The sequence below is a fragment of the Cricetulus griseus genome, chromosome 8 (genome assembly GCF_003668045.3).
Source record: "Cricetulus griseus strain 17A/GY chromosome 8, alternate assembly CriGri-PICRH-1.0, whole genome shotgun sequence".
In the NCBI taxonomy this organism is placed as follows: domain Eukaryota; kingdom Metazoa; phylum Chordata; class Mammalia; order Rodentia; family Cricetidae; genus Cricetulus; species Cricetulus griseus.
This window is the reverse complement of record NC_048601.1, coordinates 74,972,987-74,998,229: the sequence shown is the minus strand read 5'-3', so window position 1 is coordinate 74,998,229 and position 25,243 is coordinate 74,972,987. Positions and strand designations below refer to the sequence as shown.

The window sequence follows — 25,243 nt, the reverse complement described above, 5'->3', positions numbered from 1 at the left end:
CAGGTGCACATCTGGGCAGGGCCTAGACTTGGGACCTCCTTAACCCATCCTAGGACTCCTTCCTCTGGGTTCTCCTCAGCTGGAGCAGCCACTAGAGTCTCTCTGTAAAAGGACTCTCAGCCCTCCTAACCCTCCATGAGATTGCAAAGACCCAACCGAGGTGACCCTTCAGGCTCCTGGGCCCTGAACACTCTTGCTGACCAGCCCCCGCTGCACTAAGAACTGAAACCCACCAGCCCAGGCTCTACAGTTGAAGATGGATGGCTGTGTCATTAAGAGAGAAATTTTTATTATTCCCATAGGGAAGGGGGACATGAAAGGATCACTAAGAACTACAGCAGGTACCTGGAAAATAAATTAAAACAGAAATATCTCAAAACAAAGACAGAAAGAGACATGGAGAGCAGCTGGGAGGCTGCAATAGTGGGTGACCCACCCAAGCAGCAGGCTCTCCACCAGAAGGCTGAGCAGTCCCAGGCCTCAGCCAGCCCATTTTCTTGTCCCTCTGACAGTGATGGCCCCAGGCTCCAAGCCCTGTGGGGCCGTGACTCGAGGCCTCCCTGCAGCCTGGCTAGGGACTGGCCAGAGTCCAGCTTGGGCCCCCTGGGGCCCTGGCCAGCAGCAAGCAATGCTCTGCCCTTGTGGGCTCATGATTGTTCCCTTAGTCATTGGAGGTGACATCAATGTCCTCCCCGTTGGCCTGCTTCGTGGCGATACGCCACCGGTTGATATGGTGGGAACCCTTCTTCTTCTGCTCGGACTCAGGCCCTTCCTCCTCCAGCTTCTGCCGTTTGTATTTTGTCCTCCGGTTCTGGAACCACACCTTCACCTGGGCCGGGAGGGAGGGGCACAGGTAAGAAACACCCAAAGCAGCCAAGATAGCCTCCACACTCCAGCTAAGTTGGAAGTCAGATGGGGAAACTGAGGCTACACAGGCCGGGTTTCTCTCTTCCAGACATCTGCCACTTGACAGGTCTGGAGGACTGCTCTTCAGATGCAAGGAAAGGACTGGCCAGAGATAAAGGCAGTTTTCCAGCCTCTCCCGAATAAAGACAAAGGAGCCTCCTGCTCCCTGCAGCCACAGCGAGCAGACAGAAGAGAGCTCTGTCCATACCCAGAGGACCCAAAGCACACTCCATCTTCTGTGCTGGTCCCACAATGCTGCACAGAGACAGACACGGCTTCATAGCCTGGATGTGGAAGAGTATGGCCTGTGACAGCCAGACTACATCTACGATCCCAGAACCACATGGACACTGAAAACTCACATGCAGACGGTCAGCTTTAGTCACCTGGAACCCTATCCTAGCAGTACTGTGAGATCTTCCTACCCACTTCAGAAGTAGAACTGTGCAAACCGCTGTGTGGTAGGAACCCTCGTCCCTCAGGTACCGGCTCCTTGGGGCAGTCTGAAATTCACCTGTGAACCTCTGACTTTCTTGGACAGACTAATACGGGGAGAGTTCTGTCTGAGGCCACACCTCCACATACAGGGTCAGCTCTGCACCTCCTGGCCCAACAGAACTGGCCCTTGTGGCTCATCTAGATGCCACAGATCATTCAACAGTCAGAAGAGATACTGGAGGGCAGAAGAGAGTGTCTGTTTGAACATAGGGAGGCCCCACTTCTGTGCCAGGCAGTGGGAGTCCCTGTAAGAAGAAGGCTGGATCTTGCACAGCTGACTTGTGATGATAGGAACAGGCCTGTGATTCTAGGCATCTCCAGGAAGCCCCATTTAGTCCCATCTCTACCATCCTTCCTTCCTCCTCTCCCAGTATTTCTGGGTGTCAGCCTCACATCCTCCCATCAGTGGCTCTTCATGCACCCTTGGTACTTCCACACCATGGAAAAAACTTGAATCTACCTGCTTTGGCTGTACATCTATCTCTTCACTTGGCATGGAGGACCAGGCAGGCCCAAATCCTCCTTGGTGCTAGCAGGAGAAATTTGGGTACCCTCCTCAGCTAAGTCTCTATGTACTTACATTCCTCATCCACAAGGCCTTTGGGGAAGCCTTGTCTTATGCCAGTGGGCCCTTTGGCTTGCCTGAAAGCAAGCAAGGGCTACCCGCTGTGGCTGTGCAGACAGCATCACTAAGTTGTTTATGGTGGTGGTGAACATTTCAGTTCTGGCAACTGCAGTGACTACTGAAGGGTGGTCTAGAACTCAGGGCAGGGATGAAGGCAGCCCTTGGAGACAAGCACACACACAGCTGCAAAGGCCGGCCGTGGCAGGCAGCAGTGGGCCTGGTATCCTGGCTGTAGGATGGTTTCATGCCTAGGATGTGCCAGCCTCACACACTCTTCTTCTCTGTCATGAAGTCCCTCCCAGGTTCTTCTCACAATCCCAGCAAAAGGCCTCCATCGAGCCATCTGTCCAGACACTAGGTTGGTGGTGGGAACACTGGTGCTCAGTGCTCCAAATGCCGCCAGCTCAAGAAGAAAGTTGGTCTAGGGAGCATCTGGCACCTGGCCTTGGTGAATGAAGTTAGGGCAAAGGACTCCTTCCTTCCTATACAAGGCAGGGGTCAAACTTGTAGCCTGTGTATCTCTCCTCAGGTAGACAGGGAAGGATACTGGGTGCTCTGAGCTCAGGACTTCTGGATTCCATGCCCACCTAGGCCCTGGATGGTTCTCAGCACACCACTGGCAGTCAGCCCAGCTCCTGCCCTCCATCCCAGAGCACACTGTGACTGTGCCAGCCAGTGGGTGGATGAGCTTACCCTGCCTCCTGTGTGTGACTCAGATCTGGGTACAGGATATCATATCTGACAAGACCAAGTGGACTGGATGCAAGTGGTTTCAGGTGGCAATGGACAACACCCAGAGACAGAGGGTCACTTTCTGCACCTTTCTCCCTTGCCCCGTCCTCAAGTCTCCTTCTGGAGACACATGATTACAGTGGCCTTTAGTGGGACAGACCCAGCATGCTACTCTTGCCCGGCAACTCTCTCCCAAAGAAGGGAAATGTCATGGCAGAGCAAAAGCCCAAAGCATGGCTTCAGGCCCGGGCAGCATCCTGGCACACCACACAAAAGAGGATCCCAACTATTTATTTTTTCTGTAAGAGAATTAAAGTCACCAGTACTCAGTTGGTGGAGTACTTGCCTAGCATGCACCAAGCCTTATGTTCTAGCCCCAACACCACACAAGCTAGAGGTGGTGGTGGTGCATGTCCATAGCATTTGGAAGACAGGGACTGAAGAACCAGAAGTTTAAGGTCATCCTCAGCTATATAGGGACTTTGAGGCTAGACTTGGTTACATGAGACCCTATTTCAAAAACAACACTTGGGGCAAGAAAGCAGCTCGCTTGCTCTCTAGAAACCAGGGCACAGGCCTCTTCTTAGGCAGCCTGTCTGTCTTCTGCAGAACAGCCCTAGGCTGGGTATCCAGACGCTGTTTATAAAGCCTGTAATAACAGGGACAGTTGTGACTTCATAACAGTACAAAAGCCAGGACGAACAGTGTTGGTACAGTGTACTCACAGGCATGGGAGACAAAATCTATGCATGGGCGAGAAAGAACAGACGGGAATGGACCCAAACCACCAGTGACTTTTGTTTGTTCCCTTAACTTTTCTGGATTTTCTTTAGCCCATTACTGATATCAAGAGGTCTTCCCCTGCCACCTTGAATTAAAAATAAAGAGACGAACTGGCATGCCAGGGTAATAGGAGATGATAGTGACACCCTATAACCTAACCCAGCTAGGCAACTCTGGGGTCAGTTCCTTTGCTAGAGGGCAGATCACACAGTGTGACTACCAGCTCCAAGAGAACCAGTTTTAGGAGGCCACACCTGCCTATATATTCTCCCCATTCAACATCAATAGACGATTCACCTCTCTCATCCCCAAACATGTGTGGAATGTTGGCTGGAGGCCCCACCCACCCAACTTGATCCCGGTGGTTTGAGGGAGAAGCTCCTTGTGGTCTCCTGAATACCCACTTCACTGAGTATCTCCCAATTTCTTGGTAAACCAGAAACACCCATTTTGGACTGGGTTATGTAACCTGGAACTCTCATTTGGCTCAGGCATTCCTGGACTCTTCTTCTGGCTTTGGAGTTGATTCCCAAGGCCCAGAGGCCTGGCCATGTATGGCCATCCAGTTGGGCAGAGATGGAGTGAGCCAGCCCTGTACTCTGAGCAAGTGGTGCCAGGGACAGATCTGGAAAATGGGAGGGATCAGCAGAAGAGGGGCTAGAACAAATCAGAAAAGTGACCTCGGAAGCGCCAAGTGCTAAAATGCAGAGTCCTTTAGTGGACATGCTTTTGTAAAAGGGTTTTTTTGTTTGTTTGTTGGGGGGGTGTTTTTGTTTGGTTTTGGTTTTGCTGAGACAGGGTCTCACGATGTAGCTCTGGCTGGCCTGGAACTCCTTATGTAGACCAAGCTGGCCTGAGCATCAGTTCTTAATTCTGGATCACTTGTTTTGGGAGAAACCAAACTGTCTCAGTTAGCTTAAACTGCCAATTTAACACACCCTAGAATTTTCTGAGAAGATAATCTCAATTGAGGACTTGCCTAAATCAGATTGGCCTGTGGCCATGTCTGTGGGAAATTCTCTTGCTGACTAATGTAGGAAGGCCCAGCCCATTGTGGGCCATGCCATTGGTGGTCTTGAACTGTATAAGAAAGCTAGCTGAGCATAAACCTGCCTGAATTCAGGGAAGCAACATCCTCATGATTCCTGACGCACACTTCTTTGGCTGTGACGTGAGTTCCTTGGTCAAAGGCTACCTTACATGAAATAGCCAGCAGACCTATTACCTTCAATTACTTGCCTTGACTTTCCTCAATGATGGAGTGTAATCTGGAATTGTAAGCAAATAAACTCTTTTCTCCTTTAAGGTTTTTTTTTTCTTTTTTGGTCTGGATATTTTAGTAGCAGCAACAGAAATAAAACAAGATAGGAAATGTGTGCACAGGAGATTTGAAACCAGGAAGAGCACAAGGGAGCAAGAGAGAGTGGAGGAAGCTGGTGGAGACAGAACATGGCAGAGAGAGCCAATGCTCACCTTGAGTCATGTGGGATGACAACATATCTCTTCCTCAGAGGACTGGTCACTATATGTGTGGTGAAGACATGCATATGTGACTACATGAACGGATGGACAGTGAGCTTACAAATAAGTGGAAAACAGTTCCTGTTAGTATTTCAGAGTTCATGACACTTAACTTTTGAGTGCTCTGCTGTTTTGAACAAAGGAGGGCTCGCTCCTCCTTTCACACCACTCCTCCAGTCTCAAGCCTTTCAGCTCCAGGTGCCTGTTCACTTTCCAGGAAGGATGCTGCCCCGTCTTCAAAAAGTCCAAATATCCCTGTCAAGATCTTGCAACTCTACATGGGAAGTTCCTCCTTATGTTCTACTGTGCTCTCTTCTGCTTTAATTTAAGCATGTCTTCTGAGTCTGTCGGTCTCAGACACAGCAAGTCCTCAGAATAGACAGCAGCTTGGAGACATCAATCAAGCCACCCTCCAGCCTGCTCCCTTCCCTGCCCTCTCTTGGGGGATCCATTTCTTATCATTTGATCAAGTCAGCCTTCCTATGTACAGAGTCGGCTCAACCTTCACTCCCCCAAGCTGAGGTCACCTCCAACTTGCCCACTAGCTATAACCCTCTCTCCTTGTGAGCCATTTAGTATCCTGCTCCCTCCGAGCCCTAGATCCTCACCCTAACTCTACTAAACTCACCAGCCTCTCAGGGCTGTGTCCCTGTCCCAGTACTTCAGAGAACAACCCTCACCTCACTTAGCTTCTCTGTACCCCACCAAGTAGATCTTCTAGACTATCAGCCAAGACTTAGGAGAAAGGATGTGTCATCCCAGAACCACAATGAGTTCATGTCATAGTTTTTGTTGTTGTTGTTTTATTTTGTTTTGTTTTGTTTTGTTTTACTTTTCCCTAAAATTCAAGTCACTTGGCTATCTCCCTTTTATCTATTCCTTCAAGGGAAGAACATCCCATTGTAGAAAGCACCCACCCAAATGTCTGTGAGGAAAACCCATGGGTAGGTAAAGATGTATTGGAGTTTCCCAAGATCTCTTTCCCTCCTTGCTCTCAAGCCCCAAGATGGCAGCTGGTTTTGGCATCTCTATCTCCATATTAGTTTGCCTTCTTCAAATCCTTGCCTTTCTCTCCTCCCACCTGTAATCCTACACAGTCCTCCAAACCTTCCAGGCCAGAAGCCTGCCGAGAACCTCTCACCTATCTGGTCTCCTCTGATCCCCCTCAGTCTGAGCTGTGTCTTCAGGAGGACTCCAGTTGCTTACCCTATGCTTGGCCTGCAGGCAAGTAGCATTGCATTTAGCCTTCACCATCATGTGAAGATTCTCCAAGGTCCAAGACCACATTCCTGCCTTTTTCCTCACAGCTCAGCAAAAGCAAAAGGAGACACTGCTGGCCTATTCTAGGGGTCACTGGAACACTTAATTATCCAGGAACAGCACTCATTCCCATGTGTCCTGTGACTGCCCACTGGCATCCGAGGGATACCTGAGGTATGGCCCAGCATTTTTGGTGTCCATGAAAGTCGGCCTGCAGGTGTCTTGTATGGTGAGCTCACATCCTCATGGTGTTAGAGGTGCTGATCAGACCCAGGTCTGGATTTGCCAAGCAGCCATATGGATGCAAGCTTAGATGACTCCCTTCCTGCTCATACCCTAGGTCTGTATGGCAATGGTGAGAAGCAAATGAACACAACACAAAATGGAGAACTGTCTGTGTCCCAGGGTCCATCTTTCCACCTTTTGGATGGAACACCTCACAGGTCATCCCAGCATGAACACCACTCAGAGCTAATCTATATAGCTCTGCATCAGGTAGCTCAGGCTACCCGCATCCCAACACCTCAAGCTGGAGTTCTGCCAGCACAGAGCTCCCTATCTCAGACTTATCCACAGACTGCCTTTATACCATCAAAACCAACAATCAGCAATGACAATATGACTGGATAACTGGAGGAGCAAACAGTGAAGGAGCAGCCAAGGCAGAGAGCAAAGGAATAACTGATAAAGGCTGGCCGAGTGTGGGACCAAAACAAATGTGCCCGCTCGGTCAGTGTTTTATTTGTTGATTTGAGACAGGGTCTCACATAGACAAGGATGACTTTAATATATCTCAGGATGACCTTGAGTTTCTGAGTCTCCTGCTTCCACATCCTGAGTGCTGGGATTATATGTAAACACCAGCCTGCCTGGATACAAACATTTTTTTCTAACTTTTATGTGTATGAATGTTTTGCCTACATGTATATGTTTGCCACAAGCATGTAGTGCCCACAGAGGCCAGAAGAGGGTGTTGGATCCCCTGGAATTTGAGTTATAGATGGTTGTGAGCTGTATATAGGTGCTGGGAATTGAACCCTAGTCCTCTGGAAGCACAGCTAATACTCGTAACCACTGAGCCATCGCTCCAGCCCCATGTCTGGCTTTTATGCAGTACACAGTCACTGAATATCTCCTCCATGCTGAGCACTGTGCTGGATCCTATGAGGAAATAAACTTGACCCCTGCTCCCCACAATTAAGATGTTCAGACCTATTGTTCACGATAATTACCCAGGGAGCTGTTGGAAAATGTTTCTCCCTTGGACTGCATCTTGGATGTCCCAAGAGCATCTTTTGGATATCCCTGAGAGATGGATGCAGCTGATCTACAGAATGACATATGGACATGATAGATAATTAAGTCATAACAGCAAAGATCTGATGCATATTAGGAAAGGCAAGGGAGACACTGAGTTCTGGGAACGTGGAGGAGGGATCTCTCTCTCTCTCTCTCTCTCTCTCTCTCTCACACACACACACACACACACACACACACACACACACACACACACAGAGAGAGAAAAGTCAGAAATAGAAAGTGGATGGATAAGCCTCACAAATTCAAAGGCTGGAGAGGACCCTGGCATTTATTTCATTCGGCCACAACAATGTGACAACTGAAGTCTGGGGAGAAGTTCAAGTCAGAGTTGAGTTGACAGAATAATGGGTAATAGTGGCAGGTGTGTGAAGATACTGTTAGTTGCCAATAGCTCTCTAGAGATGGATGGTGGACATACAGAGGACAAAATGGATGAGATAATCAACAGATGGGCACATGGAGGTTATCGTTAGGAAGAAAAGCATGTAATTTGGAGAAAGCATTTACCAATTTGGGGAGAGAGTTTAATGAGTATAGACAGATACAGGTTGCTAGATAAAAGACAGTTCCATGTGAGGGGCAGAGCACAGAGGCCTGAGAGCTGTAGGTATCATTTTAGAAATGCGTAGTAGGGAGCTGATTGGAGTAACAGATACTTGACAGGAGAGCTTGCCTGTCAAATACTGAGAGATGGATAGTTAGCTAATTATATAGTGTACATCCATATAGTATGTTTCAAGGGCAACAGAAAGGGTGGATATTGAATGTGGCAAGAAGAGTGTTGGCTAGGGGACACCTAGGCAAGGCCCTTATTATGCTACTAATTTGACATATTACTTTAAGCAAAGAGAATGGACCTGACAAGGGATGGGAATGGATGTTACCTGAGTTCATGTAAGATTCCTCAAATAACTTTTTCTGGATGAAGGGACAGCTGAGAGAGGTTAAGCACATAGTGGGCAGACAGGCACTGAAGTCACTTCTGCTGACTTGGATACTCTACTTAGCCCATTTCCCCACCTTGGAGTCTTTACCTAGAAAGATGGGGCTACGAGGACGTTTTTTTTTCTCAGCCCCTCAGGTAATGCTGTGATGGGAGTGGGGTGTTGTTCTGTATGTAACAAGAACTTCATTCCAGAAGGAATAGGGTTGACTCAGAGTCCTGTTGGGTAGCAGAGCTAGACACATTATTATCAATCTCTTTGGTTTTGTTCTAAATGTATGTTTGAAATGTCCCATAAGAAATGTGAAAGCAACAACCAGCCTACTAACTATGAACTGGCATGGCTAGAAGTTAAAATTGAGAGGAAGCTAGATCCAGTTTGAAAGAAAATTAATTAAACATGTTCTCACTGTGTTAAAAAATGGAAAGTTTAAAAACAATGACATGATTTCAACAAGTGCTAATCTGTGGGTGGTAGAATTATAAACTGTTTTGTTTTCTTGCATTTCTGCAATTAACATTTAATAAATATTACTTTTTACATGAAGTTAATTATAAACACCATTCTTAAGTTGACACCTTGTTTTAAACAATAATTGTAAAGCACTGTTTGCCAGGAGGGAAAAGAGGTGTTATTTTATTAGCTTATTTTTTAAACAGTGATTTCTTTAAAACAGTTTTTGAAATTAACTCTGTTGCTTTGTAAGATTTTTTTTTTCCAGTTAGAGCTGTCAACCAGCAACCCTGAAAACCTACAGGTTCTGCTGTCCTGTGATAGCCTGGAAGGAGGCCATGCTTCAACTTTTATATGGGGTAGCAGCAGATACTGTAGCCAAAATGCCAGGACCAGTGGGTAAGATAGCATAAGGAGCTGGGGTGCAGCTAGGCGCTCTTTTTACCAGACTAGTGCCCCATGTTATCCCAGAAGCTAATAGGAAGGCATGGGCAGACTCCCTACCTGAAGAGGGGCAGTTGTTTGGGAATTGTATAGTAAGGGCAAATTAGGTGGAGAGAGCAGGGGAAGGTTCCATACCAGCAGATACTAAGCTGGGCGCCCAGGAGCTGGCAGGGTCTGAAGGCCTGAACTGGAAAGCAGTCCAGTACACCAGCCCGGCTGAGAGTCACTCAGCTGCTTCAGTCCTGTACACAAGAACCGACCAAGCATTTGGTGGCACTTCCTCCCCGTGTGCATATATGACGAGGCTCTTACAAGAAAATCCTTCATGCTTGCCTCCTTACCATTCTCCAAGACTTCTTGAATGTTTTTCTTTAATCAATTACCAAACCCTACCTGGGAATTGTGATATCACCCCATTCAAGCCCCCAACACCAATGCAGTTCACTCCTTCCCCGACTCAGCAGCCTCTGCGTGCTTAAGTCTACTGTCTCAGTTCCCAAGACACTTTGAAAGGCTTTAAGGTGAACAGCGAACGAACACACACAGCGAACAGCGAATGTGCCACAGTCCTCAGAGCCCTAGCTGATGCTGGCCCCGTTGGGGATCAGGGCCACTCTCACACTCCAGTTAGGTCAGCTGACCTCTACTCACTCTTCTGTTGTGAAGCTGAAGTTTCTTTGTCCACATACCACAGGTGCTGGAGGTCAGCTGAGGTCTCACCAGCTTTGCCTACTAACATCAGGCAGGGCAGAGGAGACCGGATCACGTCCCCGAGTCCCCAGACTTGTGGGTGCTGTGTCTTTTAGACGGGATCTTTAGGCTAGGAATCTTCGGAGTCTGGGCTCGCTGCGGATCAAATTCCATCTACTATGCTTCTCGTGGGATCCTTAGCACGGATTATAAAATCTGGGAAAGCTGGGCAAGTTGGCTTATTAATGTGATCCCAGCACGCAGGAGACAGAGACAGGAGGATTGCTGAGAGTTCGTTCGAGGCCAGACAGGATTACATAGGGAGACCTTGTCACGTTACAAACAACACTTCTGCAACTTATCAGGGCACGTACAGAGAAAGGGTAGGATTTGGGGGGATGCGACGCTGCAGGTGGCTTTTGGAACCCGAGGAATAGGGAGCCCTGCACCCAACCACCCACCTCAGGCACTCTGAGGGCTACTATGGCAAGGGGATGCTTACCTGCGTCTCGGAGAGGCTGAGGCTGCCAGCCAGCTGCTTCCGCTCGGCGCCCACCACGTAGTGATTCTTTTCGAAGGCTCGTTCCAGCCGCAGCAGCTGCGAGGGCGAGAAGGCCGTGCGGATCCGCTTGGGCTTGCGTGCGAAGGGCCCGTGCAAAAGCAGCCCGTCCTGGGGAACGTCGCTTGCTGCGGCCCAGAGGCAATAGCAGCACGCGCAGGTATAGACAGAGAGAAGGGGCGCGGTGAGTCGCAGGCCCTGCCACTTCTGCAATTCTGACACCTCCTCCACTTCTCCCTTTTTCCTTGCCGCTGCCTTGAAACCACACTCTGGAGCTACCCGCAGGGGACCACAAGCAGAATCCTCTTTTAGCCAAGAGGCGAGTCCGGGCCTGATGAAGGCCCTGCCCGTCCAAATCCAGCGTTGCCAGGGGGAAGCAGAAAGGCCAAGGGATGGCAGAGGTCCCTTAGGTCTCTTCCTGCGCCCTTGCAACGCTACCTCCACCTAGGCCCCAAAGATTGATTATCTTTTAATTATCTAGTCCTGAAGCATCCCCTCCTAGACCAGCTATAGAGATGATAGAGCTGGGGGTCAGAAAAGTGGTGGTGGTGGTGGTGGGGGGGAAGCAAGGCTGATAGGTAGATCAACTAGAAGTCATCTAAAGATTCTAAGGCATGCTTAAAGTACTCCTGACTACTAGCTTGCTGAAAATCCTGATAGCAGGCCTAGGCAGGAGGTAAAAGCAAGCCCAGGTCCAGCAAGCATGCAGACCCTGGAGTTCTCAAATCTACTTCTTTCTGCCCCTCCCTTCTCTCCTCAGGTTTTAAACACTGTGAAGGCAGGCCCATAAGGGAAGGCTGGGAGAATGGAAGCTGCTCTCATGGGAAAGGCTCCTGCTTCCTCCCTGAGAAGTCCTGAGCTGAAAGAACATGGAAGTAAATATCTAGAAGCCGCTCTCCCAATATATATAAATATATATGCACATATATACATACACAGATATAGTCGTTTCCCTATGGGTGTGTGTAAATATACACTCCAGCACATATATACATACACAGATATAGTCGTTTCCCTATGGGTGTGTGTAAATATACACTCCAGCACATATATACATACACAGATATAGTCGTTTCCCTATGGGTGTGTGTAAATATACACTCCAGCTTCCCCTCCATTTTTTTCCTCCCATTACTGTACAAGATTTCAGAGTGTGACTGTCCCTTGGCAAAGCTCCCGCACTCTGCTCCTACACTGAAAAGGATTGAGTAAGACAGGGGTAGTGGTCAGGAAGTATAAAAGCCAAAGCAGGCTTCTACCCACAGCTCCAGCTTGGTAACCCCCACCCCCACCCCCCTCCACTGGGTCCTCACACAGTGGCACATTCTCAGGGACTCAAAAAAGCCCTGAGATCCCCAAACACTGCTTCTCACACAGTGGCCTGTATCAGTTCCCCTGACCCAGCAACACAGAGTCCTAGATAGGATGTTTTGACAGAGTTAGCTGTTGAGATTGACTGATCCAATTAATTTCTTCAGAGATGGCGACTGGGTTGACTCAATTGGACCTACTGTTTTACTCTGAAGACAGTAATCTGGACAATTCAGATGAGATCTCCCATTTCTGGAACAACTATGTAAGTGAAAGAGTCAAGTCATGAGGTGCCCTTGTTAAAATTCAGCCAGTACACTAACTGTATCCCTCTTGTGGTTGACTGTCCCTGGGCTTTGGAGGCCTGGGCCAGTCAACTGCTTGCTGGAATCTTGTTTGGAACATAGTTGTCTGGGACTGACCTCCCACCACCTGCCCATTTCAAGTGGTTGGGTCTGCACTACTACACAACAGGATGGGTGTGTGTGTGTGTCACTGGCCAGTAAAGGAGGGACATTTGCCCCCTAAGCCATTGGTGGTAAAAGCAGACCCAGGATCCTCAGGCCTGACTGAAGGAGGAGGAATTTCAGTTGGGTAGTAGAAGGACATTCAGAGAGGTGGACTCCCAGAGAGAGAGAGAGAGAGAGAGAGAGAGAGAGAGAGAAAGAGGGGAAAACATGAAAAGCCTATTCTTGGAGTAAATAAGAAGACTCCAAGTTTTGAAGTTGAGGTAAGGTGAGAGAAGTGGTGAGAAGCCTTTATTGAATGAATTTCTTCAAAAGCCAACATTGCTCAGAGTCCAGGTAAAGCCCCAACTGGGGTTTCCTCTGGACAAATGATCCAGCGGGAGGGATGTGAGGAGAGAGACCTGCGGGAGAGACCATTTATTCCAGAGGTTTGATCTCAGTTGCTGTCTGGCCTCACCTATGCAGAAGTGAAGTTGCCGCACGGAAAGGAAGGCCACAGAAGGCTAAGAGGGATGCTGAGGTGCGCAGGAAGTGCGGGGCTGAGCAAGCAAGACTGAGCTCTGTGGCAGTGTTTGGTCATGGCTGTCCTGCTGGGGAGTGTGTCAGTCACCTGGGTAGTGGGGGGGAAAGTGCTTTCTGCCTTTTTAAAACCCACAGGATGAGGATAACCAGCACAAGCTCTGTCCTGACCAAGGCTTCTTTGGCTTCTTTGCCTTCAGTCCCCAGTCTTGCCTGGCTCAGGTAAACTGAACGTCTTGTTGTAGTGCTTAGCATATGCCCCAGTATGTGTCTATATGCACGGGCTGAAATGTAGTCTTTCTGACTCAACTATGAAAGAAGCAGGAGGCTATAAAATTATCCAAAATATTGACAAATGATGACAAGTTATTTCATTAAAAAAACAAAGAATTTCCCACAGAGAATCATGATGTTTAGCACAACACTAAACATCCGACGATATTAGTCAATAGCTACATGTTTCTGTAAAGACAAGGGTGGAGAGGTATCTGTGTACCTGGCGCTTCTTTCTTCTACCTATGAGAAAGGGTCCACCCCTCCTGACCACTTGCAGGGGAGCCTACACAGTTCTTGACTGGACCACAGGACAGAACAAGCTTGCGTTTGGGATGCAGCCTGTTTGGACTCAGCAATTTCAGGCCGTGAGAGAAGGTATTAGCTTCAGACACCCATCGGAGAGGAACATGAACCCATCCTCTGCTGGAATTAGGAGTTAGGATGTGAAAATTCCCACATTTCTCTGCAGGCCTCTGCAAGGCGATGGCTGGGAGTTAGCAATGGAGACTCTAAGCAGCAGGCTTCGAGAAGCAGCAGGAGCGAGAATCCAAAGCTCCCTGGGCTGGAGCTCCAGTCCTAGATAGAGAGGCCACATTAGCTAGAGACTTGGAGCCCCGGCGGCAAGGCCTGGAGCTAGAACCGGGAGAGGTTGACCATAAAGTGAGATAACCTCTTCCCTTCTCCTCCTCCTGCGTGAACAAAGGCGCCCTTTGAAGCTGGTACCCACAGCCGCAGCGGGTTGGGAGGGCTGGGTCTCCCTTAGTCCCTTTCAGACGTAGCTCTCTAGGCAAGAAAGTTCCCGATCTCTGGGAAATTTCACCAAAACGACGCCAACCTCGCTCAATCTCCGTGGATTCCTCCCGTTTGGCCCCCAGCTCAGAGGTCCTGACCGTGCACCCCTACTTCTGCTCTTCGCTTAGGGGAGAAGCGGCTTCCAGGCGCCACCGGCTCGCACTGCCCTAAAGCGCTGCGCACAGAAGCACAGAAGCGATTCCTTTTCGTTCTGGTAGGGTTTCGTTTCTTGCATCAAAACGGGACTGAAATGAGCATCGCGGAGACCCGGTTCTCTAGAAAACGCGGCGCCGGAGGGCCTGGGACGGCTCGGTTTTTAGCCCCGAGGCCCGGCGGGATCTGGAGGAGGTAGCGTCGCGGGGACGCAGGCTTCAGGGCCACCGCGTCTCGGAGTTGAAAAGGTCGGCCAGAGCCCATCCGACTTCCGAGTTCGCAGGAACGGCCACACTGGAATCCTCCGCGTCGAGACGCGGTTCTGGAGAGAAAAGGCCCACCGTTTGTGCAACTCCACATCGTATCAGCTGGAACCGATGGCTCAGAGAGCAGCGGGAATTTCCGAGAGGGTTTTGCAAAGAATGTATTGGCGTCGCCTGGCTGAGGATGGTCCGCGCCCGAAAGCCGGACCTCTCTAAAGGTGCCACCAGCCCCGGGCCAGCCGTAACAGCGCTCGAGGCCAGAGGTGCGAAAGATGGAGTGAAGGGCGCGAGACTCCGGACTAAGGGCGGGAAAGTCCCATCCAGGAGGCACCTTGAGTATTCCTACCCTGGACTAGGCTAGGAACCCGCGCCACCCTCTCCTCCAGGGCCTCTGGTCCTTCACCAGCCCAGGTCCCTTCGTCCATGGACTCACAACCTCGAAGACTCAAAACTCAGTGGGCGAGAAGCTGAAGATAGTGCCCACGAGGGACTCGGGTAGTTAGCTAAATCTGAATAAAACCTTATTTTAGTAGTAAGCATTGATGTTAAGTGGTGGGAAATGTTAGCTAATACCGCAGACTTTCCCCCTCCCGCCCGGACAAATCTTTGTGGAGAAAAATCTGCCCACCTAAATACTTGCTGAGGTAATTAAGCTATTGGGTGAATGGGATTTTTTCTCGGTTAGTATGTGGTGGCCAGGTGAGACTGGGGTAATTGTCTGACAAACCAAGACCCTCTCCAAATAGCTTTCTCCGAAGCAGTCAAGTAACTAACTATAGCTAAAGCTTCAAAAATATTTTTTATGTATAACTGATTGTACCAAATATCAGATTCACTTTGGTCGTGTAGCCCTGGTTCACTGTCAAAGTAGTTCCTGGAGCCAAAGTGCCAACCTTCTTTTTGCTGCTGTCTCACGAAATGCTGAATTTACCTATGGGAACTCAGAAGGCTGAGGTTCAGTCTATATCAAAGTGGGAACTAAAGAAATTGCTGTAGGTATCAAGGCCAATCTTTTTTTTTTTTCTTAATGAGAGAAAGGAAAAACTACAAATCCATGGAAGAAAATAAACTCTTTTCTTTAAGAAAGTCAGATAACTGGCGTGTGTGTGTGTGTGTGTGTGTGTGTGTGTGTGTGTGTGTGTATGGCGTTTGGAGGGGTCTTAATTAGCAAACCAATTGCGGTTGCAGACCCTGGGGGGCTAAAACTAGCTATGACCTTAAAAGCCCTCTTTCCCTGCCCCCCACTTAAGAATGGCGGTCCTGCGTTTCTAGCAGCTCAGTGGGCTCCCGGAGGAGGTCAGCGGTAGAGAAAGCCTGTTTGCTTACTGCAGACCTTCTCCCACTTTAGATCCGGGAGAGGCCACATGTGACTTGCAGAAGTGTGGCCAAGGTTGCTGAGAAATGTCCCAAGACAGCGAAGTGAACACACCACACTGCCCTGCTTCCCACAGAGCCAGGGTGCGCAGGTGGACTTTCCCCTGCCTCGACGCGGCAAGAGTTGTGATGACCACGAGAGCGAAGTACGGTCACAGCTCAAAGCTCTGGCGCGGGAAGGGCGGATGGTCCCTCACTTTTAGGGATAGGACCAGTTTAGTCATAAAGGAAACTAAGGTTGGCCAAAGAAGGGTCAGAAAAAGCTCCTAGGATGCTCCTGGGCTTGTGTCCTAACCAGCCTCATTCTTTGGAAAGGGTGGAGGTCCCAGCCTCACTTCCCGGGTGGGAGACTAACACAACAGATTACAGGCTAATCGCCTGCGCACAGCCAAGGCTGATCCCCGAGCCTTGTAGGCAACAACTTCTGAACAGCCCCGCCGCGGCACCAAGCATCTCCCGCGTCCCTATGTCATGGACACTGCATGGACACTCACCCTGGAAGCGGTGACCGAAGAAGCGATTCCGAAGCACCCAGGGATAGAAGTGGAGAGGGTCCCGATGCTGGGCGCCGAAGAAAGAGTGAGGGGGTTGCAGCGAGGAGGCGCCCAGCTGGTGCGCTGGGTGCACCGTCAGCGCCGGGTGGTTCATGGCCTCGGGGAACACAAGCTCAGGCCCTCCGTACAGCGAGCGACCGGCGCCCGCGGCGGCAGCGGCCGGGAAGCCACTCACGAAGGCCGCCTCGGCCGCACTGGGGTGAGGGTAGTTGAGCGCCGTGGGCCTGAGCGGTTCCTCAGAGGCGGCCACTGCCAGAGGATGGGAGCCCGTGCCCCCACTGCCAGGGCTCCCGCCGGTGCCACCATCCTTGGCCACCAAGGATTCTATGGTGAAACCCCGCTTGGCCGCAGGCTGGAACATGATCGCGGCCGCCGAAGCGGAGCGAGGTAGCGGGGCTTTGGGAAGCACTCGGTTCCCTGGCGCTGCAGCCCTGCGGGGTGTGCACCGAGCCAGGCACATGCACTCACGCCCGCACTCCTCACCTCCCCCGCCCGCCGCCCGCCGCGCTCGGCCCTTGCGGGCGAGCCAGGCGCGGAGCGGCGAGGGGCGTGCGAGAGTCCTAGCACCGAGTTGAGCCACTGCGCACGACCAGGAGCGTGGTCCCCGCGGCCCAGTGGGCAGCTCTCCGCAACCGCCCAGGCTCGGGGTGCGTGTGCTACTGCGAGCCGCTTCTGCGGTCTTCCTGGCTCTCCCTTACGAGTCACGTCGCTACCGACCCCCGCCCGAGATCCTCCTAGCACTGCTGGGCCAGACCAGGGCTGCTGCTCTGCTAGGAGAGAGTTAGCGGGCACCTGCCCCGCGCTCGCCCATTGGCGCCGCCTGCCCAAGGTGGGCGATGGATGGCGGGTGGGGGTGCGGTCCCCAGTCGGAGGCAAAAACCGGACTGGAACATTGGCACTCGATCTAGTATCTCCCCACCCCACCCCAGCCCCCTCTGCATCTTGATTCTCTCTGACTCGGCCCTTTAGCTGCCACCTCAGCCTAGTCTGAAGGGGACATCTACAGGGCCTGGGGTCAAGGACAAAATAATCAACTCTTGTAGAGTGTTCTGGAACATCATTTCATTTCTTAGGGAAACTTGGATGCCAGTGTAGGGTGGGTGGTTGGGGACCAGTCTAGATTATCCGGAGAACATGCTCTGCGTTCGCCTAACCTAAGGGAGCCCTCCCGCTCACCCACCATAAGCTTCTGGAGCCGTATTCTGAAGCTGCGGTCATGTTCCTGAAATTTCGTGTTTCCTGGACATTTCGGGGCACAGCGCTTCAAACGGGACCTGCATTCCTTTCACCAGGGGCCAAGTTCACACTGTCCCGGAAGAAACCGCAGAATCCATCGCTCCGCAGCTCTCCCGCAGCAGTCCGCGGCGCTCCAATGCAGCGGTTTTGCCAGGTCCCCACTCGGCGACTGACTCCCACCGGACCGCGGTCCTCAAGCGCAGAGCGATCTCAGGCTCCAGTGTTCGATGACCAGGCCAAAAGGGGATCTTTGGGTCACTGTTCCCTAAACTGGAGCTGGCCTTACCGCTCTCCTGCCTCTCAAAAGGACAGGCTAGCGGTCCTTCAGCAGCAGTGGCAACCTGGCCTCTTAGACATTACCCTTCCACCTGCCACCGCATGGCAGTGCGCCAATCTGCTTAGGTTAGTTTCCATTGCATGCACTAAGCCCGGAGGGCGAGAGGGAAGTTGACTATTAGAACCTGTATTCTGTAAACTTTCCATCCCAGCCTTCTAGGGTGCTGTGACCTAAGAGAGCTCTGGTTTAGGGGGTCCGGGCCCAGCCCTTGCTCGCGTATGGCGGGGAGGAGATCGAAGAGAATTCTGCTTTCTTGTCGCTGCCCGGATGAGTCCAACTGGCCAGAGCACAGGCCAAGCGCTCACATCCGAACTGGGCCCCTCGACACCCGAGGGCAGTGGGGTCTACGCGCTCTACAACTCTGCGGGACTCCAGGCCAGGTCTTGCAGAGGCCCGCCGGAATGCCGAAAGCCTTGGTCCATTAGAGCGCTCCCGGCGCCCTCGCAGCTACAAAGCGGGTTAAAGTCTATTTTCCACTCGACTGCTCCGAAAAGCCCCCGCAAACCAGTGCCATTCCGCCCCCCCCCCCGCCTTGGGCGAATTGGGGAGGAGGCGGCGAGAGGAGGCTGAAAGGGGACGGCACCTTGCAGCCCTTTCGCGTCCTGGACGACCCAAGGCCGGACATTCGGGCCTCCCTGGGGACCCACTGGTTATCCGAACCGCGTTGAGCGCCCAGTCTCTCACAGGCTTCTCCGGATCTCTGCGGCTTCCTGTGATTCTTTTTCCCCCTCCCCGTTCCTGTCTCGGACTGTCCCCCTTCATCTCCCGCTTCTCTGTCCACATAACGCCTAATTCCTCCCCCTTTTCCTTTGCCACATCCTGTGTCTAAGGGACGTTCCTGGCTGGTCGGGGCTTGATCACTAAAATGGCAGAGGTGAGGATCTGGAAGTCGACCTGTCTTGTTGGAGCAAGGCCTGGGCAGAGACGCAGGTTCCAGAGACTAAAATTGTCTAGGCTATGCTCTGGGGTGACAACCAAGTGCTGGGCTCTCTATGTTGCCTTGCTGGTCTCTGGAGGCTGAATCCTCCCGGCCCATCCTTAGGCTCCCATTTTCTTTCACCTTCTTGTCGAGCCTGGGCAGCAGCTAAGAACTTGTTAAAGGAGGCAAATCATGTCGGGGAGCTGGGACTGTCTGCACCATCCCAGTCTTGTATCTAAAGCACCTGCTCTGGTTCAGAACTACTCATAAGTCACAGACTTTGTAGACCACAGCTTTCCTTGTAGTGCCTTTGAAATTCTTTGAAATTTTTTGTTTTGTTTTTAATCCCCTTCTACGGATGATGAAGTAGAGCACGGCTTGACCCGAGTCTGGCTATCGCCTGGGTGGAGTTGGAGCTGCCCAGTGATCCTGGCCCAAGCCAGGTTCCACCCCTAATCTGATCTCTGTGGCTACGGGCTGCCCAGACTTATCTCCCTAGGATGAGATGCTGGCATTCTTTGGGCAGTTTTTCCACTCACCCTTCCTCCCTGTTCCTTGTCTGTTATTCCCCAATTCCCTCCTGTCCGTCTGTAGGCATTAGTCCCTTGCCTGGTTCCCTAGTTTCTGTTCCCCTTAGGGCCTCTTCTTTCTAGCCCCTCCCCTGCAGCAACCGGAGAAATCGCTGAGGCTTCCATCCCTTTCTGGATTTTGCTTCAAAGTTCTGACCTTCACCCAGTTCCCTCTTCATGCCCTCTATCTACCCTGCTCTGCCCCTCCACAGCTTGCAAACCTCTCCTACCTTCCCTTACAAAAACACCCCTTCCTTTCACCTTCTGACTGCCGCCCACTTTCTCCAAACCTATGCTCTTCCTTCCCATCCAAACTGATAAGCCTTGCAGGAGATGCCGGCCCATCACACACACACACACACACACACACACACACACACACACACACACACACACACACACACACACACCACACACACACACACACACACACACACACACACACACACACACACACACCAGGCTGTTTTCATCTCCCTCTGTAGCTGTCCAACCCATTGCTTTGCTTTCTTAGGAGAAGGCTGGCTCCTACTTTGCTGATCAAACCCGAACCACCTGTATTAGGTTGTCTCTTTCTCTTTCCTCAGTCTCTGAGATGGCATGGACCTGAATCCAGACTCAGTGTACTGGTCCAGGAGACTTGATCAAGAATCTTGCTTAGGAGCTGGCTGTTGTGGCACTCACCTTTAATCCTAGCACTCAGGAGACCGAGGCAGGTGAATCTTTATGAGTTCGAGGCCAGTCTGGTCTACAGAGTTCCTGGACAGCCAAGGCTACATAGAGAAAGTTTCTGTTGCTGCCCACTTTGTTGTGGTAAACTAAACAAGCATCTTCAAATCTTCCCTTTAGCTGCAAGGCTATGGTGCAATGTCTGGCTAAGCCAGGCAATTTCTCCATCAGAGCCCATGCTAGGTGGGAAACTCCATCCAACACCCCATCCTCATCCATTTCCCTTCTAGTTTCCATCTCCCTGCTTGCTCTTCAGCCTCCCCTCCCCTGCATGTCTCTCCACCCTTCAGAAGACTTTTCTGTCTTCATGTTTCCCTCTGTCTCTTGACTTTTTTTCCTTAATCATCCTTCATTTTTTTTCTCTTTGAGACAAGATCTCACTCCATAAACCTGTAACTCACTATGTAAATCAGGCTGCCTTAAACTTGAAGTGATTCTCTTGCCTCTGTCTCCTGAAAACTGGGATTTGGCAAGTGTAGCCAAGCATAGCTGACCATCCAGTTTTCTGAAAAACTTTAGCCTCTGACTGATTCTCTCATTTCCTCTGTACTCATGCCCTTGCAGCCAGACTTTTACACTATCATAATGGGAAAGCAGTTTGCAAGACTCCCCAACTTTCATGACCATGTCCTTGCAAGAGCAATATATGCTTAAGATGATGACAGGACCAGCCTCCTGGAGTTATTGTGGGGCTGAATGAGTTATGAGTTACTGTCCCCACATGGTAGACTTTCGGCAGTGCCCAGCACATAGTAAACCCTTAATAAATGCTAGCTGCTGTTACTTTATAGAGCTGTGTTCCCCAATTCGGGAGCCAAGTGCCACATATACTAAATGAATAAAATGTTGATGGTCCAAATTTTAATGTTCAGAAAATGTATATACCATACTTGAACACACAGCAGGAAGTTCGACAATGTAAAATAATATACATACGCCAGTTGGGTGTTAGGCAGTGTTTTTAAAATGTAAAATATCGTCTTAATATTTTCTATATTAGTTGCACATTGTAATGGATATATCAGGTTAAGTGAAATTTGCTAAGATTTTTGTTTTCTTTTTAGCGTTTTTTGTTGTTGTTGAGACAGGATCTTATTATGTAGCCCTGGCTAGTCTGTCTTTGTTTGTGATCACACCTAATCCTGTTTTCTTTTAACTATTCAATATGGATGCTATAATACTTAAAATTCTGTGTCTCATATACATTTCTATTGAACACAGTTGCTACAGAAAATAGATTTAGAAATAAAAAGGAGCAGGAGAGGCAGAGGTAGAGGTGGCGCTCACCTTTAATCCCGGCACGTGGGGAGCAGAGACAGGTGGATCTCTGAATTCCAGGCCAACCTGGTCTATAGAATGAGTTCCAGGACAGCCAAGGCTACATAGAGAAATCCTGTTTTGGGGAGGGGGCAAGGAATTTGGGAGTAGGGAAAATGGATTTAAGGTATTTATTTGAGACAGAGTCTCAAGTATTTCAGATTGGCCTTACTATGTAATGTAATGAAGGATAGCCTTGAACTGTGCAACATCAGTAAGCTGTGCTCCCAGCCCTCACCAGGAAAGTCTTGGAGTAGATCCATAGATACTTGCAGTTCTTTATGTGCCTTAAAAAGTTAATAAGCAGAAAAAGAAGAGGGAGGAACTTGGTGACCCACATCTGTAATCTCAGCACTCAGGAGGCTGAAGCAAGATAATCTCACATCCAAGCCTAGTCTCAAAGGGAGAGAGGGCCTGCTTGTACAGTTTTGTAGCGTGTTTTTTTTTTTTTATTCTTCTCCATTAATCACAAGCAAACTTGACTCTCATTAAATATTCACAGTTGGATATTTTTATTCTTTATAACATTGAAGTGTGTGTGTGTGTGTGTGTGTGTGTGTGTGTGTGTGTGTGTGTGTGTTGGAGATGGAGCCCAAGGCCTTGTGCATGCTAGGTTAAATGTTCTAACCATTGAGCTATGTTGCCACCTCCTAAACAGCCCCCTAACTGTATCTTATGGCAACTTTATCACATGCATCTGTATTATTGCATCTATCTTATCAATCTGTGTCGTATGTCCATCCTTCTTTTCTATCTAAATTTCCAGAAGTGTCTTTTCCAGTCATAATTGCCTTTGGACTCTGTGGCATCGAATGCCTCCAACTGTTTTGTCTTTCGGAAATTTCCTTTCCTAATTTTCCAAAAAGGCACTTATCTGGGTCCCCTGCCTCTGAGAGTTCCTTCATTGTATCCATCACAGTAGATGTCCTCACAGTGTCCTTAGTTTAAGTGTCTTCTCATCCCACTCAGTTATTCTATTATCATCTAAGCTCTCTATCTTCTAATCTATCTATCTTTGTGTATCTGTGTGCACATATGTATGCATTTGTGTGGAGGCCAGAGGTCAGCACTGGATGCCTTTCTCAATTACTCTCCTCTTTTGTTTTTTGTTTTTGCTTTTTTTTTTTTTTAAATACAATCTCACTATGTATCTCTGGATGGTTTAGAATGTAGACAAACCCTCAAACTCACAGAGATCTGCCTGGCCTCTGCCTCTCAAGTGCTGAGATTAAAAGCATGTGCCACAATGCCCAGTTCTACCTTATTGCTTCATTCGGTGTCTCACTGAACTTGGAGTTCACTAGAGTAGCATGATCAGCAAACCCTGGGGATCCTTCTATCTCTAGTTCCCTAGTTGTGATGGTTTTCAGTGTCAATTTGGGACAACTTAGAATTGCCTGAGAAGAGAGCTTCAATTCAGAAATTTTCTAAAGCAGGTTGACCACTCTGTATGCCTGTTTATGGAGATTGTCTTGACTGTTAATTTTTGTAGGAAGACCCAGCTCATTGTGGGTGGCACCATTCCCTAGGCAGGGAGTCCTAAGCTAGATGAGATAGAAGGGATCTAAATGAGAACAAGCAGGTAGCATCTAAATGTTTTGTGTCTCTCCTCGACTGATTGTGGACTTTCCTGAAATGATGGACTGTAATCTGGAATCTGTAACCCAAACAAACCATTTTCTCTCTGGTGTTGCTTTCTGTCAAGGTGCTTGTCACGGCAGTAGAATTGAGACTAGGATGGCAGTGCTAGGATTACAGACACGTGTTGCTGTACCTGTCTCTTTATGTGGGTGTTGGGGACCTGAAATCAGGTCTTCCTGTTTGTATGGTAAACACTTTACTGACTTAGCCGTTTCCACAGCCCTCTATCTTGATGCAGGTTCTCCACTAGTTTGTAGGTTTCCCCAGATCAAATCACTCAACTGTACATGCTTGTCATATCTTCTTGGGTACACCACAGGCCCCTTACACGTTCACTCTACTCCAAAACTGAGCTCCACACCTGTCTCTCTTTGGAGTTCCTTTCCTGATAGTGGGTCCACCTTTCTGTGGGACACCAGGACTCAGTCATGCAGAGCTGTTTGTGGGAGCCTATTTTTTTCTCAGCAATGACCGGCAAGTCCACTCTTTCTTTCCACTCTTAACTTTCACTGTTACTGGTCTGATTCAGGTTTCTGTTTCCTTTCCCCAGTGACTCCCTTCTAATAAACACTTAAGAACTTCGCAATTTCTCCTCTCTATAGTTCATTTTATACGTGGCCACTGGACTCCAATATTACAATTATACACTGTTAATTTTTCACACGGTGCTGGGGCATAGGACAATTTCATAAATAAATGGTGGACACTCCATTTTTTTATCTGCACTATGGAGATAATAATAAATGCACTGAGTTAGAAGAAGGTGGTTGATACCCATTCACACATTACTGTCACACACAGTGTGCACTCAATAAAACATTAGCTGTCAGTGTAACTATTTTCTCTTTTAAATTTATTTTATGTACATGGGTGTGAAGATGTCAGATCCCCTGGAACTGGAGTTACAGGAAGTTGTGAGCTGCCTGATATAGGTACTAGGAACCAAACTCCCATTTTCCCCAAGAGCAGTGTTTGCTCTTTAGCACTGAGCCACCTCTCCAGCTTGGCTTTAGGAATCCCCATGAGTGAGTCTTTACTTTCTTGCCTCCTGTATTCTGCTCCCCAATGAGCAGCATGCACCGGGACAAGATGGCCACCAGGCAGAGTATTCATCCATACATCTGTGTATGTCTAACATTTTTCTCCTGTAAGCTGGGATCAAAACATCACCCAAACCGCAGGTACCAACCTGAGTTCAGAGAGGAGGGGGATGGTTATAAAGCCATGCAGTGAATGACATGAAATGTCAGAGCCGTGAGATTTTTTTCTGTCCTGTTCACTGCTGTGTTTTCAACACTCAGCCCATGGTTGCTTACCATACAATCAATACTCATTAAAGATTTTTGACTAAGTGTATTTAATTTGAGAAACACACTTCAAGGTTCTGTTTGTTCTGAGACAGTGTGAAAATGTAACTTCCCTGCCCTGGGAGGTTTGCTGTGAAAGGGAAAAGGTGTGATCTCCTGCCCATGGGTGAAGGGTTCCTTTCTAGTGTATCTAGGAAGGGGACTCCTACAGAATTCTGTACTACTTCGGAAGGGAACTCAAGACATCTTGAACTTGGAACCTGCTCACTAATGGACAGACTCTCAGTTGATGCATTGGTTAATTTTTTGTCAACTTGATACAAGCTGAAACCATCTAGGAAGAGGGACTCTCATTAGAACTTGCCTGGATCATACTGGCTTTTTGGTAAGTCTGTGGGGCGTTTTTTCTTGATTGATAACTGATGTGGGAGGATCTAGCCCACTGCAGATAGTGTCACCACTGGACAAACGAGTTGCTGGGTTTTGTAAGAAAGGCAACTGAGCAAGCCAGTAAGCAGTGTTCCCCCAATATCTCTGCTTCAGTTCTTGCATTGACTTTGTGTCTTGGCTTCCCTTAGTGATGGATTGTGATATGGAAGTGTGAGCCCAAGCTTAATAACCCTTTCCTCCCCAAGTTGCTTTTGGTCATGGTGTCTTATCATACTCATAGAAAAGCAAACTAGGGCATTAGCAGCGAGTTGATGCAGTAAGGGCCTTGGCAAATCCAGCACCCAGTTGTAGAGT

At 49.3% G+C, this 25,243-nt stretch overlaps 1 protein-coding gene across 2 annotated transcripts; it reads right to left on the bottom strand.

The window, feature by feature from the left end:
* Positions 1 to 584: 584 nt before the first annotated feature.
* On the bottom strand, positions 585 to 16,904 carry Emx1 (empty spiracles homeobox 1). Of its 2 annotated transcripts, none has more exons than XM_027428741.2 (3): positions 16,385 to 16,904; positions 10,679 to 10,863; positions 585 to 829 (listed from the first exon to the last, which is right to left on the bottom strand). In XM_027428741.2, exons 1-3 carry the CDS (start codon positions 16,902 to 16,904, stop codon positions 662 to 664), a joined length of 873 nt encoding a protein of 290 aa, XP_027284542.1. In that variant the 3' UTR covers positions 585 to 661. The 2 variants fall into 2 exon arrangements, with proteins under 2 accessions (XP_027284542.1, XP_035304820.1); XM_035448929.1 differs by having other exon boundaries at positions 10,679 to 10,859; positions 16,381 to 16,805.
* Positions 16,905 to 25,243: the final 8,339 nt, after the last annotated feature.

Bases quoted from the DNA above. Each gene is read 5' to 3' on its own strand.
- Emx1 (XM_027428741.2), bottom strand. From the start codon at position 16,904: ATGTGCCTGGCTCGGTGCACACCCCGCAGGGCTGCAGCGCCAGGGAAC. The intron at 10,864-16,384 runs GTGAGTGTCCAT...TCTGGGCCGCAG, and splicing joins CTTCGGTCACCGCTTCCAGG to CAAGCGACGTTCCCCAGGAC. The intron at 830-10,678 runs GTAAGCATCCCC...CTCCCGGCCCAG, and splicing joins TCAGCCTCTCCGAGACGCAG to GTGAAGGTGTGGTTCCAGAA.